General features: G+C 42.1%; 2 protein-coding genes across 2 annotated transcripts; one reads left to right on the plus strand and one right to left on the minus strand.

Moving 5' to 3' along the window:
- On the plus strand, positions 1-3,371 carry cdc42ep5 (CDC42 effector protein (Rho GTPase binding) 5). The gene is made up of 2 exons (XM_018736109.2): positions 1-245; positions 1,313-3,371. Exon 2 carries the CDS (start codon positions 1,318-1,320, stop codon positions 2,233-2,235), a length of 918 nt encoding a protein of 305 aa, XP_018591625.1. The 5' UTR covers positions 1-245; positions 1,313-1,317; the 3' UTR covers positions 2,236-3,371.
- Positions 3,372-3,612: 241 nt separating this feature from the next.
- On the minus strand, positions 3,613-10,053 carry grwd1 (glutamate-rich WD repeat containing 1). The gene is made up of 7 exons (XM_018735920.2): positions 9,840-10,053; positions 8,875-8,992; positions 8,563-8,722; positions 6,435-6,648; positions 5,266-5,411; positions 4,633-4,824; positions 3,613-4,381 (listed from the first exon to the last, which is right to left on the minus strand). Exons 1-7 carry the CDS (start codon positions 10,048-10,050, stop codon positions 4,073-4,075), a joined length of 1,350 nt encoding a protein of 449 aa, XP_018591436.1. The 5' UTR covers positions 10,051-10,053; the 3' UTR covers positions 3,613-4,072.
- Positions 10,054-15,741: the final 5,688 nt, after the last annotated feature.

Here is a 15,741-nt window from a genome sequence, read left to right on the forward strand (position 1 = left end):
ATAGCATTCATTGTCTCCCTCTCCCTCAACTTCGCTCAAGTTGTAAACACTCCCAAATAAAAAGTGGCGTCACTTCCTAGCCCATCCCTAAGGGAAAAAAAAGAAATATTAAAAAAAGACGGGAGCGGACAAGTGAAAGAGCGGGTAAAGGCGGAAAAGTGAAGAGAAAATCGTCGCGTTACACGAAGAGAGGGACTGACTGAGTGTCCGGAGGTGGGAATCGGACGGGACTCGAGGGAAATAAAGTAAGTTTTTTCCCCCCTCTCTGCTTCCATAATTTGTGGCTTCGTGGCTGCTATCGCTCGGCCTCCCCATTCACATTTACACTCACACTAACACACGCTCACATTTACACTCACTAACACTCGCACAGTGCCACGGCTTTCGGGGCAAACGCGCGCGAGCGGGACACACCTGAGAACTTTCCAGTTCAGCTGCCCGCGAGACTCTCCAGTAACACCGGCTGTGTGTTCGTTGAAAATACGGAGCAAAATTTTACGGCGACGAATCTGTTTCTTGATTCTTCACAATTATGATTTTGTAGTTGTCCTATGAATACACGAGCTGGGAGTACGAGTTAATTTTTTTAATGATAGACAGACACTTGCATTAATCTACCTACGCTGATTACATTTCGATACCTTCGTTACTTCTATTTGGGGTCACCGTACGACACGTGAAAGAAGTTTGTGAACTACAGCGATTCCCGTCGATTCTCTCTTTGCTGCGCGTCACCGAATAAACGACGAACTCTTAGTACTTCATTTCCAATATGCGTCCATTTCTGCCTACAAAATTATTATAAACGTATAGTGGGAGTCCTTCGCGGAGGATTTTGGGATAAATGTGTCTGTTTTTTTTGCGGCTCCTCACACACCCTGCGGGGAAAAGAGTTGGGAAGTTCCTGCTTTACTTCTCTTCTTGCGTGCGCGCGCGCGTCCGCGTGTGTGTGTGTGTGTGTGCGCGCGGGCTTCAAGTCGGAGCACGGCTCAGCCACGGAGCTTTTCCCACTCCCACACACAGACACACACACTCAAACATTTCTGTGATGACGCCTTCACTGTCGCACCTCATTTGCAGTGCCTTCTGTTGTTAATTGAAGCTTGGACTGTACACTGGACCAGGACTATTTATCTCAGTGTCTTTAACATAGTAATTTTTGTCAGTGTGGGTAAGGTAATGATGCCTTAGCTATTCAATGTAAACATGTGTGTGAAAGGCAGCATGCTTTCACACCTTGACCTCAGCTCTGTTCTGGGACTGTGAGAAACCCTCACTGTTAGGCACTGTTTCCCTCCTCCTTCCCTTTTAGCTGCCATGCCTCTCCACAAGACATCTCGGGGGTCTCGCCTGGACCCTACCATGATTTCGGCGCCACTCGGGGACTTCCGCCACACCATGCACATTGGGAGAGGGGGGGATGTGTTCGGAGATACTTCCTTCCTTTCCACCCATGGTCCCAGCACACCCAGCAAAGACTCGGTTGCAGACGCGGTCTCCAGCATTGACTCTGAGCCAACACTCAAGAGCGGTGCTACGGACATGGCCGTTCCACAGCCCAGCAAACTGCAGCACTCGGAATCCGTGTCCTCCCTGTCTTTGGACCTGGATTTGGACCTGGGTCCATCCATTCTGGGAGATGTTCTTGGAGTGATGGATGGACTAGGGCTGGACTCCGCATGGACCATGGCAAACGAAGAGGGAATGTGTAGTCCAAGGAAAGGTGTGGTAGGAGGGGAGCTCGGAATATGTGAGAAAGAGTTGCTTGTATGTGTTCAAAATGAGGTGAACGAAAGAGCGGAGGCATTAGAGGAAGAGAAGGTAGATGCGCAAGTATCTGAGGAAAGCAGTCTTAAACTGAAAGGAGGCAGCCTACGGCCAAAAGTGAGATTTAGTGATAAGAGAGACGAGATAATTGGTCGAGAAGAAGAGGGCGACGGGTTAGAGCAGGATGGAGATGAGTTAGAATGTGTCAGCCCCAGAGAAGCAGAGCATGATGATCAGAATTTTGATGGTAGGAACCCTCATGGGAGGTGGGAAGCGGAGTCCACCAATCACATGGCTGCTTTCCCGCCAAGCCCAGCCTCGTCCCACAGTTCAGAATATGAGGGAGTCACGCCGCTGGACCAAAGAAGAGATGATAACCACCTGTCAGAAAGCGAGTCGGAGGAGGCTGGGGCCACTGAGCAGGGCTACACATTTGAAGATGAGTTCGAAGATGAAATTGGCTTGTAGAGGCTCAGCATAGATACCGCAGAGACCAAGTATAAAGCAGAAAGCAGACATTTCTTTTTTGTTCTCAGAAATTGTATGTAATGTATTTAAACATGTTTCAGGTGGACCTTAAAGCGAGCTGACCAAAGTGACACTGCCATTAATTGTTATCCAACTGCAACTGGAATTTAAGAGTGAAACTCAAATTGTTCTGGTTCCTGGATATGCTGGTATGTTTCCTTTCAGCTAAATGTAAAATTCTGGACTTTAATCCCTTTTTTGTGAATCATTAATATCCACATTTCAATTCCAGAAATTATTTAGCAATACTTCATTCCTGACTGGATTTTTTTACTCATCTCAGTGAATGATAAAAGTATACAGGGATTTATACGAGATTTTTTACCCATAGACGTAACTTCAGGCAGCTGGAAGCTAAATTTATAGTACATGCTCAAGACAGTGAATGTGTAGGTTAGTTGACTTTTATCCACCACTTTTGAATAAATGTGTCCAAAAGTTGGGGCAAATTAGTACTTAATATACTGTATATAACTGTGACTGCTTGGGTAAAAAGGCACATTGCTTGCCAGTCAGTGTATTTTCCAAGGTCACAACGCATTTTACGTGCAGCAACTTTCCAAACAAGTACTGTGCCAATCCCCCCACTGAATATAATGTGTAGTATATCTATTTACTTCTGGCAAGGGCAAATGCTGCTGTAATGATACTAGGCCATTCTAATTTGTTTTTCTAAGATTATTGCTTTTATTTTCTGGGAGAGAGTTCATTTATAAATGCGCCTTGTTGAAAAGTCTCAGTTTCCAGTTCAGAGTAACCATACTGTTTTCATTTTAGTCCTGTCAGGTTGTACATTCCAAGAATACTTATGCTGGCAAAGTTAAACATGGTTACTGTTATCAGGTGCTGTATTAAAAGAAACTATTGTTAAATCTTAAGACATGAAAATTGTCCTGTGTCAGAATATGTATAAAAACTGAATGCTGTATTATTTTAACGACAACAGAATACTAAAACCCATAATTCCACATTGATCTTTATATTACATCAAGATAAATACCTTGCTCTTGCTTATTCCTTTCAATTTGTTTTTGCAGAGTTCTCCAGATTCTTTACTCATAAGTATATCATATTTTGGTTAAAAGTTTATATTTGTAAAAAACAAACCTTCTGAAACATGTCGAAACATTTCGTGCAAAAAAAATGGCAAAATTTGAAAAATTCTAAGCAGTAAACATGGAACAATGTAGAAGTCAATATAGAGTGATTTATAATTATGGAACATACATACAAACTGATATTTATATTTTAATATATAAACTTAAATTGTATATGTATAAACAATCTGTTTATGCATACATTTTTATAATGTAAAATATTTAATTACTGCCTTTATAAAGATGTGACTTTTACATGTTTTAATATCATTTCCTAGTTATTTTAATAAATATTCCCTTGGATCACTTCTGTCATTTTCATCTAATTTCTATTAAAATAGGCCTTTCAAATTGTTTAAGTACAGCATACCGTAAAATTTCAATGCTATGTAAAATAGAAGAAAGTAGACCATGAAAACCAACGTGGACATGAACAGCTCCAGTTTCTTTGACATCCTCAGATTTTTTTTCCCCCCCCCAAAGGAACTTTGACACTCATGAAAAGTTAATTTATTCAAAGTGAACCAATGTTATTTAAAGTTCAGAGACAGATTTAAAAATGAAAGAACTAGCTGAAGGACAAATGGAAGTGTAAGATTAATGATTCTGTAGGACATTTCATGGATATGAAAGCAGCAACAATACTTGGGAAAACTGAACTGAGTGCATACGTCACTCTGCTACACGGAGATGGTTCTGAACACGTTGAAGCCTGACAATGCAGTAGAGATTAAAATGCCTGGAATCTGTGGATGCCAGTGGATTTCCTTAACTTCAGTTTGACCCTGGTGCAAGAACAACAGCTGGGGTGGAAGTTCCTTAATGTCCCCGGCACTTGGACTCCCGTCACATGCCTCCACAGACAGGTCCCACTGACTGACCACATCATCAGCACCTGAAGCTGCAAAGACGCTCGAGTCCACGGGATTCCACTCCACAGACGTCACCGGGGCACTGTGCTGCTTGAAACTGGCCACTGGTTGACCAGACTGAAAAAGTGAGATCAAATAAAATTACCAACTAGTATTTTTTGTGAAAGCGCGCTGTGATGGACTAGCATCCCACCCTCATTTGCGAGTACTGAAGGTATGGCCGTGGTACAGCTAATCGTACCACAAAGTATCACCGACTACCGGCACTGCTTAACGGGACATGGAATTAAAGTGATGTGACAAAATAATTTTCTTTTTTCCACTCTCAGTTTGATTCGGTCACCATTCATAGCGGTTACAGTCCTTACCCGAAACTGCCTTAAATCCCATACTTTCAGAACTCCATCGTCACCCCCCGACAGCAAAAACGGTTCGCTGCGATTCCAGCTGATGACGTTGACGTCTGAAGAGTGCGCCTCATCGGCCGAGAGCATCGAGTTAGGCGGTGCTCGGATGTCCCAGATCCGAATGGATCGATCCACAGAACAAGATGCAAAAACCTAGCGAAAGATAAAGAAAACACAATATCCATCCATCCATCCATCTATGAATGACACAAAAGGCACGAGGCAGGCTACAGCCTGGATGGCACGCCAGTCCATCGAGGGGTAATCAAACACACTTATTCTCTCAGTCATAGTCTCCACATGCAGTTTAAAGTCACCAATCCATCCGAAACATGTCTTTGGACCACGGAAACTGAAAACCGAAGACCTGGAGGAAATCCGCACGAACGCTGGCGAACACGCAACGGCCGCAAAGACTGAGCTGGATTTGAACTCATATTCAAATAGTTAGCGCGGGCACCGTACGTCACCGGTGTGACTCGTGCGTCAGAAGAGGAACGACAGCACCGGGAAATTCTTCGGTCAACGTTTATCCGATTTCCCTTCGTACTCTCCAAGCCACCGGCTCGATAACGGCAGCCCGCCGCAGCGTACCGTCGCTTCTGTAGGTGACCACTGGAGGTCCTCCACAGACTTGCTGTGGCAGCTAAATGGCCGCTGGTCAATCTTCCAGGAAGCCCCTCCTTCTTGTGGCTCCCACACATGAATGTTCTTCTTGCAGTCACCACTAACAAGGCGACCTGCGAGAGAGCGGCGGGGAACATTCGGATTAATCATTCCAATGCAGCTGACCTACTCATAGGAAGCTAGTAAATGTCAAAAGAAAACATAGTAGTATACCAGTAATACTTGTAATAAAGTACAAGAGAAACAATAATGACGACAGTTCGATTAGACTACAAATGGCTTCTGACAACAGCGCGGTGAGGTAACATTAAAAACAGCCGATTATTCCATTTTCGCTTACTTCCAAGGAAATGACATTGAATTTTCATGGAAAGTACTGTGTTACACTTGTTACAATGTCAGTCCTATACTTCCAGTTTCGGTGAAATATCAACTTTGGCAAGTGCCCCTCTGGATTCACCACTCAACGGTCTTTAAGCGTTCATGCTATGGAATAAATGCAGTGTAGATGATAGCAAAATTAGAATTTTCCTATGCTACCAATTATGGGCCAAAATCCTAAATCAAGGGAATGAACAAACAATAATCATTTTACTTATGGTAACCACAGTAAACACACACACACTGAAGCAGCTCGTCCCGAGTGGGGTCGCGGCAAACCCGAGCCTAACCCGGCAACACAGGGCGCAGGACTGGAGGGGGAGGGGACACACCCAGGACGGGACGCCAGTCCATCTCAAGGCACCCCAAGCGGGACTCGAACCCCAGACCCACCAGAGAGCGGGACCCGGCCAAACCTGCGGTGCCACCGCACCCACTACATTAAACCTATGGAATAGCAAATTAGTATATTAAATACAGTGTCATTTCACATTTAACTTAGGGATATGGTGGCACAGCAGGTAAAGCCAGAGCTCCTCGGCAAGCTTGGGTTTGGGTCTAGTTCTAGCTCCGGGCGTGTCGAATTTGAATCTTTCTCCCCATGTTCGCACTCCACAGAAACGGAAGGCGGCGGCAGTGACAAACCATTTCCATCCATCCCACGCCTGGAAAACCATGCGAGCGGTTGTTATGAGTTGGACTCGACTCAGCGACACTTCCGCACACACCTTTAAAAATTCATGCTTGTCTGTTACCTGGTACTTTAGGTGACCAGTCAATGGCGAAGCCTTCAATCATGTGACCTGAAAAGCTAAACACAGGCCTCGCTTCTCCTTGCTGATGCTTCAAAAATGTTGCCATGGCAGCTGTACTGTGAACAGCATCCAGCTGTGGTTTGAGGTCGAAGATTTCCACCTGGCCTTTATCTGACCACACAGCAGCCAAGGACAGCTCCCCATGCTGCAGCACCTAAGGAAATAGGTGAGGAAGTGAAGAAAGGAAATTCTTAAGATTATTTCCATCTATAAATAGTACACTCACCCCCCATTATTTCAACTCCCGATAGTCAGTTTTTTCATGTATTCGGTCAGACACTATGACAACCACTTCTTGTTAACCAGCTTGGACTTTCATTTATATGGTGTGTGACATTTGGTACTGGACTGTAACATTTGTTCTGGTGTGATAAACTGAGACCACATGTGAAAACTGCACCATGCTGTGAGAGAGAGAGACAGTGAGATGCACAGCATTCTGGGAAAAGTGTACCCCCCCCCCCCCCCCCTCAGTTTCAGTTTAGCACCCAGCAGCCTTGCTTGTATACTCTGTTTGTATCATCTGTTTTCTATCATTGTGCTTTAATTTCATAAGTATTCATTAAAATAACTGACATATAGCCTTTATCTTCCTTAAGCCAGTCCATTCCCTGCAATCTTACATGGTACATTCATGAAACCATTATTTTTAAAATGTTATTTCACATATAGACTCTTCACGTTTAGCCTTTATGAAAACAGAATTTCCAAATAACTCACTTTTACCCTATAGACCTAGAAAACCTTTTAAAAAGCAACAATAAAATAACAGTACATTTATTTATCAGACATTGTCCTCCAAAGCAACATCCAATGAACTCTGTGTAGCGTTATCAGCCCACACACCTTATTCACTGCGGTGACTTACACTGCTAGATACACTACTTACACTGGGTCACTCATCCATACATCAGTGGAACACACTCACTCTGTCACTCACACACACTATGGGGGAACCTGAACAGCATGTCTTTGGACTGTGGGAGGAAACCAGAGCACCCGGAGGAAACCCACACAGACACGTGAAGAACATGCATACTCCCCACAGACTGAGCAGCGATCAAATCCATGTCCTCTTGCACCACCCAGGCACTATAAGACAGCAGCACTACATGCTGTGCCACCCTACCGCTGAACAACAGACATTCAATTTCTGCATTTATTTATAGAGTAGAAGAAAGAAAGGAAAAAAAAAAAAAAACAAAATTGTAGTTCTATTCTAAAAGGAGAATTGAAAAAACCTTTCAGATGTAGAATAGTGAGGAAACTTTTATATAAAGGCTTATGTTTTCTGACCACATCCACAAGTGATTCAAAAAAGCTTTGCTAGATACAATAAATTTTTTTTTTTTTAAACAATATTTTCCAGGAACAAACCATGAGAATGTAAAACTACATAAAAAAAACAGCAAAGACAAAGGCGTGTATGTATAACATTATTGATACTCGTTCTGCTTTAATATTACACAGCTTTTTTCCTTTTTCTTCCTTTATCAAGCATCATTTTAAGTGACTTTGGAGTGAATTCAGGAAAAGCTTGGAATCAACTGGGATTTTCTTTTCTATATTAAATAATGAAATTATTCCATCGCCACGCTTTTTTCCAATTCATACAATTTGCATAAAAGAATCAGGACCAGTCAACAGGGGTGTACCACGTGGCTGATATTTTCCTCTACATTTACTCATTTAACTGATCCTTTACCCTAAAGCAGCTTACTCAAGGGCACTACAGCAGTAGGTGAGATTCAAACTAACAACCTTTGGATTGATAGTGTACTGGTTAGAGCTGCCACCCATCAGCTGCCCCACAAACTTAACTGGCTTTGTGTATAACATTATTGCTACTCATTCTATTTTAATTCTACACAGCTTTTTCCTTCTGTTATCAGGCATCAATGGGTATGATTTAAGGGTGAATGAAGGATAAACCAGGAATGTGCTAGTTAAAGATCTATGGTTTGGAACTCAACCTGCTTACAAAAACCGACTAGTGGTATCAGTGCTCATTCAAAGAAAAGAAAACCTTACTGAAGACGGATGCACACGTAAGTCAAGAGCTACTCACTCTCACTCTGTTGATCCCTCCATAGTGCGGCATCATAGCCAGTTCCAGCTGCGGCTTCTTCTCCTCATCCTCATCCTCATCACTGTCTTCGTCACTGCTCTCCTCATCCTCTTTGTCTTTCTCTGTGCCATAGAGGTTGTGCATGCGCATCACAAGCAGCCTGTCAGAAAGTCACACAGGGCAGAGACGTGAAGGAAATCAAAGTAGCTCTTAGTACGACGGGATGTCGGTATAATTTAAATGTGGCTTCTTAACTTAAAATCTTACAGCGCAGTTCAGCCTACGCAAAATCGGTGTGTTACAGCGAGCCACCTGTTACTGCTGGCCGTATCAGCCTGGGTTCCAGCACATAGCACCATGGAGAGGGGAAACTGCTCCTGGCCGTGTCCTTCTCCGTCCTGGAGCACATCGAAGCTTAGGCACGGAGCACCTGGGCACAGCGGGGAGAGACACCACTCAGGGGCAGCACAGCAATGCTGCAGCTGTTTTTCTGACAAACACCTAGAATGCAGAACTTTCTTATTGTTTTACTTTGACACATTAATTCACTCACTACCATTAGCTACTCGTGCAGGTCAGGATCACGGCAGTCTGGAGCCTATCCAGAAAAAAGGAGGGGTGCACCCCAGCTGGTCTGCAGTGTATCTCAGGGTTACCTCACTTACACTCATCCACTCACTCAAACGCACGCAGGGCAGCTTAGAGTCACCAGTTCTCCGGAAACATACATCTCCAGACTGTGGGAGGAAACCAGAGCACCTCGCAGAAGCCCACACGAATGCAGGAAAAACATGTAAACTCTACACAGACTGACCCACATGCGATCCTCACCCTAAACCACCACTGAAAATGAATTTGCCTGCAGGGATTATGAAGTACCATCCTGTCCAATCATCACTAACTGCTTCAGGACTGCAGTCAATCCATTACTAAAATTAGAATTAGCCAAACATTTATCGGTGCACTGTGTCTACTTGCATGCTGTTGTCACCCTGTGCTGTTTGTAAAAACGAATTTAAAAATAATTACCTAACGATGAATCATTACATTTGATTTTTCTAGTGTTTTAGACTAAAAAACTTAGTGTTTTCTGCTCCCACCGGTCAGAATCGTTTAGGACGAGTGGCAGTGACTGTATCGGATCGACAGCTCTACTGGAACAGGGAGTAAAAACAATATGTTCTTCGTGATCAACTAATATTACAGCAGACACAGTGGCAGAGTCACCAAAACACGACACACTGACGGCACTGTCTCCGCGGCCGCAGCTCACGCACCGGTTTGGCACTCATGATACACGCGGTAAGCGGAGCGGTCCATTTCGAGCTCCTCTCCTGGCTTCAGAGGCTGTAATCCGGGCACATAAACTTTCCCAGCTCCTTCTCCCTCGTCCGTTTCTTCTTCCATCTCATCTCCATCGCTGCTGCTGTTATTTTCTTCCATTTCACCATCTGCAGAAGAAAACGTGTCTCTATTGGAGGCGGACATGTTTTTTTAAAGGTCGAGCCATGGAAGCAGCGGGGAATTCTGGGTAATGTAGTAAAGCGGGAGGCCGCCATGATGGCTGACATGCGCAGCCTTCTCCATCATGTTCACTCCAAATTGTCGGCAATGGTGTATCACTTACTGTGTTGCAGGAGGGATGCAATAGCTCTGCTCTGATGCACATCTCTGTCATTCTTTTTGTAGTCTCAAGTTAATGACGGTTTGACAGGGAACTGCCAGCAAATATGGGCTTGTTCCGTCACTCAGAAATTTCCTTCTCCTCACAAAATAAAACATCCATGAAAGTTTAATACCTAGTTGTTGTTGTTATTATTATTATTATTATTATTATTATTATTAACAACAACAAATTTTACTTTAGAATCAAGCATCTGCAACTAAGTGTCTTTCTGTTGATGTAATGCACATATTGTATTTTCTATGAGAGGTGCATCACTTTGGAAAAAAGCATCTGCTAAATAAAGAAATGTAAATAACAATTATCCATCCAATTTCAGTAATCTCCTGGCCTGAGCCTCTCCCAGAGACATTGGGCACAAGGTACACCCTGGAGAGGATGCCAGTCCAGCACAGGGCAGCGACCCATTCACACACTATGTGCAATTTAAAGTGACCAGTTAAGATGCACTGTATGTCTCTGGACTAGGGGAGGAAACTGAAACATCTGGAGGAAATTCTTGCAGACTGAGCTGGGTTTGAACCCAAATTATTTCACACCACCTAGGCACTGCGAGACACTAGCACTACTTACTGCAACACCAAATATAAGTAATAATAATTATAATAATGATCATCCATTACCAACAACCACTTGTCCCAGCAGACATACCCTGGACGGGACACCAGTCTGTCACAAGGCACCCCAAGCAGGTCTTGAACCCCATCAATAATGACTGTACTGTAAGGATACACTGGTCTAGCTTGTACCCTGCCTTATGTTTCCATCATAGATTCCAGACCATCACAACCCTGTATTAGGACAAGATACACACACACAACACCACCCAGTATAAGAAGTCTGCTGAAAGCCTAGATTTCCACTACAGTCCTCACCATTTTCTACAGGTGTGCTGTGGAGTCCGCCCTCACAGGGTGTATTACATCCTGGGGTGGCAGCTGCTCCATACAGGACAAGAACGCCCTACAGAGGGTGGTCGAAACAGCTCAGGGAATCATCGGCACGCAGCTACCAGCAGTCCAGGACACCTACACCACACGCTGCCCCAGAAAGACGATGCGCATCATGAATGATCATAGTCACCCCACACGGTCACTTTTCTCTTCTCTGCTGTCTGCAAAACGGCTCAGGTCTATTCGAACCCGCACAGCTAGGTACAGGAACAGCTTCTACCCCAGTGCTGTAAGAGTATACAACACTAACCAATGTGCCACCTTTAGTAACTAGAGTTGGACTGCTCCACTCAAGCACATTGGTAAATTACACTGTGACTTTAAGCATTCTTATTCTCATTCTCTTGTTCTGAGTTCTCTGGCTGTCAGCTGGTATTATTTTTATTAGTGTTACCATTATTTATTGCTATTGCTGTTGCACTACTCACTGTCATTGTCATTGTTTTGTTTGTGCAGTATTTCTATTGTCTCTATCCTTGTCCATGGTCTGTGGAGAAGCATTCAGGAAGAATTTCATGATACATGTACATGGTACTGTATCTATGACAATAAACTTGAAACTTGAACTTAGTAATAATAATAACAACAACCCCTCAGTCCATCCATCCAACTGCCTATCGCCAACAACCACTTGTCCCAAGCAGGGTCACGTTGAGTTGGACCCTAACCCGGCAACACAGGGTGCAAGGTTGGAGGGGACACACCCAGGACGGGACACCAGTCCAATATAAGGCACCCCAAGCAGGATGCCAACCCCACACCCACCAGAGAGCGGGACCTAGCCAAACCTTCTGCGCCACCACATTCCCCTTAGGGCGAGATAATGGATGAATAATGATAGTACTAATGGCGGTGTAATTTTATATTTGCTGTAAAAGGAAAACGTAAGGATGAAACATTTACCAATGCAGTGAAAACGACCTTCTTGCAACATATGAAAATGTAAACTCTTAAGCGTGATTCTGCACAAAATTTTCCTGCACAAAATCCACTTTATGTCCAGGCACTTTAAAGTCCAGTGAGCAAAACATGGAATGAATTCTTTAATGGCTGCAAATCAGGTTCTTTTGTGTAAACTGGCACTGTTGTATGACTTCATTACATTATTGATTTAATGTTTAATATCACCGCTTGTAGGTGTATTGTGTGAGGAATGTGGTGGAGAAGCCTAGAAAAGCCATGGAAGCTCTCAGTGTACTGCTGAAATAGATTTGTGAAAATACTATATGGCTTGGCAATAGATGCAAACATTTACATTTACATTACATTTATTTATTTAGCAGATGCTTTTCTCCAAAGCGGCTTACAATGAACTCTATGTTGTGTTGTTAGCCCAAACACCTTATTCACCAAGGTGACATTTACTTCGTCTGCCTATATTAGCATAATTGTTCTTTTGTCATTAGCATAATTTACAATGCCTACCAAGTGACATATCTGAATTTCTCAAAAAATACGGTGAGCCCCAGTAGAAATGTGTGGCCTTTAGGGGACTAGTGGGTAAAATCGCAAGTGGCAATTATATGAAAATAAAGACTAATTCAGCTGGCCATAAAATTATTATTTAAACTTGATGTGGTGCTTCAGGTTTCTGAATATTGACCTAAGCCTTTAATATTTATCTGGAATGGCAATGCCAGACACAGGTATTGGCGATAAACAAATGACTACACCTAATGAAGAACTGAACTGACAAGATCCCAGCACAGCTGTGATGGAGGAATCATTCTGGGTCACACCACACAACAGCTAAGGCATTGTATTCGTCGTGAAAGTTATGCAGAAATAAGGCTTTGTGATTTGTTGTTTGAACAACAGACACGCTACAAGGGGCCTTTGAAACCCTGAAAAACTTTGTGCAACGTCTTTATCCAAAAAAAAAAAAAAAAAAAAACAAAATTCCGGACAAGAAATGACTGATTCACATGAAAATGTGAGAGCACAATAAACCGAACGACTCCAATGCATTAGTTACTATTTTATCATGTGTTCCTACTAGCTCTTTTGATACACTGAAGGAGACTTGCGAACAGGACCTTGACTTGTCTGTTATTGCTTATTATGAATGGTCATCTATACGTGCTGAAGTCCTTCCTGCCCGCACCTCCCTCAACATCCAGGAACGAAACTTCAAGCTCATTCACAGGATCGATCTCACGCCGGTGCCGCTTCATAGGATGTTCCTGGGGTCATCTCAGCTCGAAATCCAATGCTTCTCCAGACACTTTAATACATTTATTCTGGGAATCCGATATAGATACAAGAAGTTTACTGGACTAGGGTTCACACAACCATATCGGAAACCATTAGCAAAACGTTCGATTTATCTCGGCCTGTTTTCTTGTTAAATCACAACCTAAACATCTTTCTGGATGATGGTATGGTATGCAAGCTGACTACTCTTACATCAGGGCAAAGAAATGTATTTTAATGTTACGGTGTATGTCGCAAGTTCCCTCTGTAAAAGTGTGACTGACTGAAGCGTTTTGATTTCTCCCCCTTGAAAAACCAACATTTGATTTACATGACAATTCTGTCGAATCCTGGAATGTCTGGACACCCTTCTGGAAGTTATAAGAAAGAGCTGCATAATATACCTGTGATAAATTATAACCTTTTGATCTTGATCCCTCACAGTATGTATGTATTTGCATCTTCTCACCATACTGTCTCTCCCTGTATGCTGCAGTCACCCTGCACTGTTCATAAAACTAGTAACATTAATTCATTTAGCTGACACTTTTCTCCAAAGAAATTTACAGTGTTAAGGTTACAATTGTTTACCCATTTATACAGCTGAAGAGTAATTTGGGGTAAGTACTTTGCTTAAGGGTACTACAGTCAAAGGAGGGGCTTGAACCTGCAACCTTTGAATTTAAAGACATTAGCACTAACCCCTATGCTACTAGATGTCCTGTAAAATGTAAAAAAGTAATACAAATGTGACTGTGATTATGAAATTGTCTACTGAATGAGTATTGCACTCAACAATAAAATATATACAGTATTACATAAAACTCAAAGCAAAAAATGATGATTAAGGTAACAGTCTAAAATGGTGCATGAAAGAATCTACACAGAGCACGAGTGATCTAGTTATGTGACTCTGAAAGTGGAGTCTATGCTTTCTGTCTTATAAACCCACTCAAAACACTGTTAAACTTTGTAATACTGGCATGCATCAAATTAACTTTATTCTTTCTCATTGGAAGACTTCAGTCTTGCTTTTTTGCTGAATTACAATGCAATGTTTTTCAAAGCTCTGATCAGCATTCTTGAGCTTATCTATGGCACCAACTCTTGACAGCTTTGTCTGACAACTTTCAGATTGGGTAAGGAAAAGTTCAGTGGATAATCCCTCTGACCTCAAAACCTTAACACTCTTCGTTGTTTACCATTAAAATGAAAATTATATGTGAAATTGCCCTTTGAGTGGACTTCCCTACACAGTTTTTTTTTTTACCAAACTTTATTTAATAAAGTTATCAATAACACACAACCAAAACAACACATTAAAATCCACAATCAAACAAACCCAACACCATTGTCCTACAGTTGGTCAACAAAGTTACCAAGCAACCATTACATAAAACACATTGTCAAGACAAAATCTTTCCCATAACAATCCCTTTCTGGCTTCAAAATATATAACTGACCCATGTCTTCCCCACACCAACATACCAAAAGGACTGTCCCCCAGTAGCAGCTCAACCGAAGTCACCATCATAATACATGCTTCCTTCAAAACACATAAAATACTTCTAAATTACAACATAAAACTTGATCATACCCCCAGAAACAGACAAATACAAAACAGACATACACATGAATAATCATCAGTATAAAACTCAAAGTGCACAAGAACACATGAAAAAACAAGTCCATTAAAATCTATAAATAAAACACTATACAAATAAAACCCAGATAAGTTAAAAATATTAGTTAAAAGTGCACAAACCCAAACCACTAAAATCTGTGAATAAATACTACACAACTAAAAACCACACAAATATAAAAGAATAAATATACAAAGGGGTACACAGTTAATAGAGTATTAAATACAGTAAGGGACAGCTGGTAGTGTAGTAGTTAGTGCTGCTGCCTTTCAACCCAAAGATTCATTTGTAGGTTTGAATCTTATCTCTGATGGTAGTATCCTTGGTCAAAGTACTTACCTTAAACTGTTCTAGTACAACTACCCAGCTATATAAATGAGTAACTATATTAATGTTGTAAATGGCTTTGGACAAAAGTGTCAGTGAAATGAATAAATGTATGTTCTGTAGAACAAACAGTGGCTGTTTGCACTGTGTAGTTTGAGCGAGTGTGTACAAGAAGTAGTTAGCCTTGGTTTAAGAATAATGAATGAGTGCTTAGTCCTCATGTGCTAGATTCCAATTGATTAAATCTATCTATTATATTTAGCCACAGGTCTGGCGAATGAAGCATGAAATCTTCCAAACTTTTCAAAAAAGGAAAAACTACTAAATACCTTGACCAAAGGGAAAAACTAAAATTTGTATTAATGACTTACATTTGTTT

Source organism: Scleropages formosus, chromosome 18 (genome assembly GCF_900964775.1).
Source record: "Scleropages formosus chromosome 18, fSclFor1.1, whole genome shotgun sequence".
Classification (NCBI taxonomy): domain Eukaryota; kingdom Metazoa; phylum Chordata; class Actinopteri; order Osteoglossiformes; family Osteoglossidae; genus Scleropages; species Scleropages formosus.

What these genes read in the sequence shown, in the direction of transcription:
- grwd1 (XM_018735920.2), bottom strand. Translation starts at nt 10,050, where the DNA reads ATGTCCGCCTCCAATAGAGACACGTTTTCTTCTGCAGATGGTGAAATG. An exon ending in GTATCATGAGTGCCAAACCG is followed by an intron (nt 8,993 to 9,839) that starts GTGCGTGAGCTG and finishes CGCTGTGCCCAG; the next exon opens with GTGCTCCGTGCCTAAGCTTC. An exon ending in GAGGGATCAACAGAGTGAGA is followed by an intron (nt 6,649 to 8,562) that starts GTGAGTAGCTCT and finishes CTATTTCCTTAG; the next exon opens with GTGCTGCAGCATGGGGAGCT.
- cdc42ep5 (XM_018736109.2), top strand. Translation starts at nt 1,318, where the DNA reads ATGCCTCTCCACAAGACATCTCGGGGGTCTCGCCTGGACCCTACCATG.